Here is a 5,905-nt window from a genome sequence, read left to right as displayed (position 1 = left end):
CACGGAGGCATTCATGCAGTATGTGAGGGCATCATCCTCAGAGTTCTGAGAGATATCATACACATTAATAAGTCCATCAGTAGAGGCAGTTGCAACTGTATCTGGCTGAGACGGATGAAACTTCACCTGAGTGATATCATCTGTATGACTGTCCCAGTATCCACCCAGAATCTCATTGCCCCGGATATCCCAGAAGAGTAGGTATGCCCCGTTTTGTACCAGTTCCGTTCCTGCACATAATATCTTTTCGTTACCTGAAACATCAAATGAATTTATAGGTTTTATTACAGCTGATTCCTCAGACCTACCAACAAACTCCTTTTCCATCTTGTTGGACCGAGCATCCCAGAGTTTCACAAGACCATCGTTACTACTAGTCCATATGAGGTCGTGGTTTGTCGAACTGAACTTTAACCCAGTAATACTTTTCTCGTGTGGTTTGAAGGTAAATAAGTTTTGTAGAGTGCTTCCATTCAAGACTGCTACTGATCTGTCTGACATGGCCACAGCCACATTGTCCCAGGTTGTGTCATGGGCCAAGTGAAGACAGTAGGTGTCCTTCTTGGCTACTGTAGTACTTGTCACTGAACCATAACTGGACTGAAACAATCTGGATAATTCTTCTTGAGAGCAAGTGTCACTGTCTGCTTGACCATCGTATTCCATTATTTCACTGTTATTTGTACCTGAAAAAATAGAAATATATACATTAATATTTCTCTAAAGAACCAGCCTAAATAATCACCTATACAACAGCTGTTATATGCTTTTTTTCAGTGTTTATGGAAATCTTGGTTAATAACCAGGTAAACCCTGGATAACTTATCCTGTCGTGACCATGAACAGATAAACTAACTTTTACTTTCTACCACCTTAATGTCATCACTGGCCCTCCTATAATACAATAACTAACATCAAACGTGGTAAAAAGGATTTTAACAAGCAGTCAATTCCTTTTCTTAACCAAAACTCTCTGCACTCCTGGTGAAATCAGTGTCCTAATATATGTAAGAAATGCTTTCCCTATTTACCTGATGTATCTTACACAACTTGCAGCTAACATTTATCAATCTTGCATACCTTTAGGTTTTATAATCACAGTAAATTGTCTATCTCAGATTTCACAAAACTGCAGAAAGTTTCAGAAGGTAATCCCACATCAAATAATGGATGGCCATACAAAAGTACACAGGACAGAAAGATTTTTTTTGCAAAGATAATGTACACTGCCAATATGACTATCACAGAAGTACTCTGCAACCAGAGATTGCATTAAGTGGAAACTGCAATTAGTAAGATTCCCATACTTTTAATCTCAATACTGTGACAGGTCAGAAAGTATAGAGCTGGTTAAGGCAATTGAAAGTCCTATATTATTATTTGGGGGTACATGGACATTAACCATGCAAAATGTGGCTATCATGATATAATATTTTCCAATAACAGATCTGTGTCTACAATACTAACAACACTGCTTTCACCAGATTGATATCCTGTGTACATACTATCCATTTCAAGTATTAAACACCAGTATAGTGAGGATTTGGGGCCCAACATTTGTGGAGGACAAGAAACACACCTTGAGGTTGAATGGTTCAAATGTTTATAGAGCTAACAAAAAAACAACAACAAAAATTAAATATATGAGGAATATTAGTAAATATATGAGGAATAGCAAGGAGGGCTGTGCTGTGGCAAGATAGTTCAGGGAAACACACTCAAACTTAAACAAATAAAGAGTATGCCATAGGAGATATACTTGACCACAGGATACATATGTGTGTTATGTAAGACTCAGTTAAAGTTTTTAAGTATCATGTACTACTTATATGCAACTACACTCACAGTAAAACAAATCACTGAGATTACTGCTGTGACACCAGATCCTGATAAAAGCACCAAAATATAAATAATTTGTGAACTCATTTCCTTTCCAAGCACTGGCCTATATGTATTCAAACCTTTGAAATTTCCATCATGTTCATTCAGGCATAACAGAACACAGACACATTCTCTTAGTGATGACAGGGAGGTCTTCAAACCATTTGTATGGCAGTTGTGATCATAGAAATTAAAGTAGGTTCCTTTTTCAATTATTTTTTACTTTTCTTATAAATCAATCCAGCTAACCAGGGAGCATTAGGTTTGTTCTGATGGTTTATCCTTAAACAAAAAAATAAAAATAAGAAACAGCACCCCTTTGATAAAAAATGGGTGAATATTTTTCTATTTTCAATTTACAAAAACCCAGTTATAAAAGAAACATGCTGACTTCAGTCATCTATCAATTCCATCCACTTTACATTCTGCAATGTATGTCACCTTCAGCTCTCTATCACTTTAGCATCGCCCAACAAAACTACGCCCATTATATTCTAAGACAAGTGAGCTCGCAGACCTCTCTAGCAAGTTATCTTCAAACTGCTAGCCTTTTTTTTTTTTTTCTGGTAGGATTTAAAGAGTGTGAACCTTCCACTGCAGCTCAAAATATAATTATTCAGAATATGTATGTTGCTGATACCTGTAATTTTGGTACTGGAGCATTGTTTGTGATATAAAGTTATTGTACCCAGTATGTTTAGTCCAAGGAAACCAAGTATAATATAATGTAGGCCCCTAATACTAGGGAGGGTTTGAGGGGAATTTCCATGGTCAAAAAGAAAAAAGAAAAAGTTCAAATTACTAAATTATTTTTGTGCCATTATGGAATTCTGAACAAACAAACCCTTTACAATATAAAGTTTATAAAGCCTCTTTTTTTATATTGAGCCATTCATGAGTTCCAAAAAAAAAATTATTAACTGAATTAGACACACACCCTCCACAAGAACAAACAACTGCATCTTAACGAACTGAGTTTATTAAAATTCATAAACAATTCATCTGCACAAGAAATGGTGTATATAAAGAAATGGTTCTTCATTTTGCTTGATCTATCAAAGTAATGTTGTTTTTACTCTGATATTCCTATGACTGCACTAGTTAACATTTATCAGTAAAGCTTACAACAATTTCAAAGAAAAAAAATACCCATAAGGGATTTCCAGGAGGCACCACTCAAGGTATTATAAGAGGCCTCAGCACATCAACCAACGGCCACCATACTAGCTTCGACAACACCAACATTACTGGCACTCTAAAAAAGGCCAACAAAATTTCACCATGTAGAATTTAGCATGGTAAGGAGGTTTACAAACTCTGTTTTGCATTACATTCAAGCCACATCACCCCTACTTCAGAATTCTTAAAACCTCTCAAATGTGTTTGTGTCTAATAATTTTTAGACTGACTTTTGGAGAGCATTCAACCTGCAAGTATTGTATCAACTTCAACAACTCATTCATTACAACTGTTAATTTATTTTCTGAGCTCTTCAAGCCCGCCACAGTAATATGTAATGCTTTTGCTGGATAAGTAAGACCCAAAGGAATGTTCTGTAATAACTAGTGCTTTATAACAACCATTGTTACAGTTGTTTAAACACCTGTATAATATCTCACCCAGAATATACTATGCCAACTTCAAACCATTCTTTTCATATCATTTTCTAAACTTTTTCAACCATATCATGAAAATGCAACACAATCAAAAGAAGTATAATAATCACTTTAAACATCTAGGAGAATCATTTGCCATTATGAACAAAAGCGTTGAGAACAAGGTGGCGTGTCCTGTTATCCAATGTATATGCTTCAACAGGAATGACAGACTTTTGAAATGGTGCACGACATATAAAGATTTATATTACTCCTATTAAATAAGTAATTAACTAAATGCATATATACATATGTATATCTGTGTGTATATATATATATATGTGTATATATATATGTGTATATATATATGTATATATATGTGTATATATATATATATATATATATATATATATATATATATATATATATATATATATATATATATATATATATATATATATATATTCGTCAGGGTAACCACTCCATGACCTTTTTTTACTGTACTCCTGGTTGGCATGCACAGAAATTTTTCCGAAAGTTTACATCCAAAATTTGTGGAAGGTAATATATGTACCTCCACACTCTTTTATCCAAAAGCACATTTTTAAGACAGACATTTGTCATCGGCCGCGCAGTTTGCACTTTCCAATCTGGCTTTCAATACAATACTTAATTAGTACCCTCTCCTTTAATTCTTCCTTACTTTTCCCCTACGGCAATATCCGAGATGCACTTCAAACCCTCCCATGTAAAAGGGTTAATATCATAGCTGATTAGAGTTAGAACGAAGATCTATGCACAGTAGTACACAGAACCCATGATAAGATCCCCTTCCATGATAAGCTTCCATCAGTGTCTACACCGGCCTTTAAGTAAAAAACACCCTCAGAATAAAAGCTCAATCTCAGCATATTACTTCCCCATTCAGCTTAGTACTGACCTGTTACAAAATCAATGCAATTTTACGTTTATTTCCCACACACACTACAGGCTGCAATAATTTTCCTCCCAAAGGCACCCACGTTGGTTTGTTGTGGTCGCTTCAGGTACTAAACGAGACCACGGAATAGGAAAAGAAAACGAGAATATTTCGTAGGAGGACTTTGTTGTTTTCATTCTTCTTTTTTTTCGCATGATGTACTAAAGCTTGAACTTGAAATGAAGTAAACGAAATTAAGCCGAAGTAAATTGGAGGAAACTGAAGTAAATTGGAGTAAATTGAAGTAAACTGAAGTAAATTAAATTAAAGTAAGCTGATGTAAACTAAAGTAAATTAAAGTAAAATGAAGCAAATTAAAGTGAATTAAAGTGAATAGAAATAAATTGAAGTAAGATGAAGTAAACTGAAGTAAGCTGAAGTAAACTGAAGTAAATTCAAATAAACTGAAGTATATTAAAGTAAATTAAACTTGTACTAAAGGATAATTCGAAACAGTAAAAGAAAACGGGGATATTTCGTAGGGGGGGGGGCATTCTTTTATTCAGGGGTACTAGTTCATCTGAAGAGTTTTGGTTCACTATCCTTTGTGTTGTATCTGGATTCCAGTTCATCTCGATTAATTTTTGTGTTATGAGGAAATGTATTATCTCGTTTGCAAATTTCTGTGTCACCTGCACACACACACACACACACACACACACACACACACACACACACACACACACACACACACACACACACACACACACACACACACACACACACACACACACACACACACACACACACACACACACAAAATACATAGCAAGACCGGGTGATACACTTTACACCTCTGTCACCAGCAGCTATCTTTCCTCCTTCGGCGGACGCAGGTGCCCTGGTTTCTCTTTTGGCACTTCTACGCCGAGAGAGAGAGAGAGAGAGAGAGAGAGAGAGAGAGAGAGAGAGAGAGAGAGAGAGAGAGAGAGAGAGAGGAGAGAGAGAGAGAGGAGAGAAGAGAGAAAGAGAGAGAGAGAGAGAGAGAGAGAGAGAGAGAGAGAGAGAGAGAGAGAGAGAGAGAGAGAGAGAGAGAGAGAGAGAGAGAGAGAGAGAGAAATCAAGCCACACAGGATCCAGCTCCACCACTTCGTCCTCGACTCTGGGGACACGGGCACATTCATATATATATATATATATATATATATATATATATATATATATATATATATATATATATATATATATATATATATACACATATATACATACATATATATAAATGTATATATAGTGAGTATGATTCCACTGTCGTTAATTCTCAGTAAGGTCAACGTATGTTATGAATGGGAAAGAAAGAGTACAAAGTAAATCATCTTCTATTCATGGATGCTCTAAAGCTGTATGGTAAGAATGAAGAACAGATAGAGTCACTTGTGAAAAAGGTTCTCATCTTCAGTCCAGATATTGCGTTGGAGTTTGGTCTTAGAAAGTGTGCTGTTCTTACACT

General features: G+C 35.5%; 1 protein-coding gene across 1 annotated transcript in view; it reads right to left on the bottom strand.

The window, feature by feature from the left end:
• The window catches only part of LOC119574132 (WD repeat-containing protein 89-like), a 5,169-nt gene extending 632 nt beyond the window's left edge, over positions 1-4,537 (bottom strand). Inside the window, exons 1-2 of the mRNA XM_037921213.1 lie at positions 4,417-4,537; positions 1-686 (exon numbers count right to left, since the gene is read on the bottom strand). The exon at positions 1-686 is cut by the window's left edge and continues 632 nt beyond it. Of these exons, the coding sequence (XP_037777141.1) occupies positions 1-666 (666 nt within the window). The 5' untranslated portion in view covers positions 667-686; positions 4,417-4,537. The remainder of the gene's footprint in view (positions 687-4,416) is intronic.
• Positions 4,538-5,905: the final 1,368 nt, after the last annotated feature.

This window comes from Penaeus monodon, chromosome 6 (genome assembly GCF_015228065.2).
Source record: "Penaeus monodon isolate SGIC_2016 chromosome 6, NSTDA_Pmon_1, whole genome shotgun sequence".
NCBI lineage: Eukaryota > Metazoa > Arthropoda > Malacostraca > Decapoda > Penaeidae > Penaeus > Penaeus monodon.
Note: the sequence above shows the minus strand (reverse complement) of the source record. Positions and strands in the feature narration are given on the sequence as shown.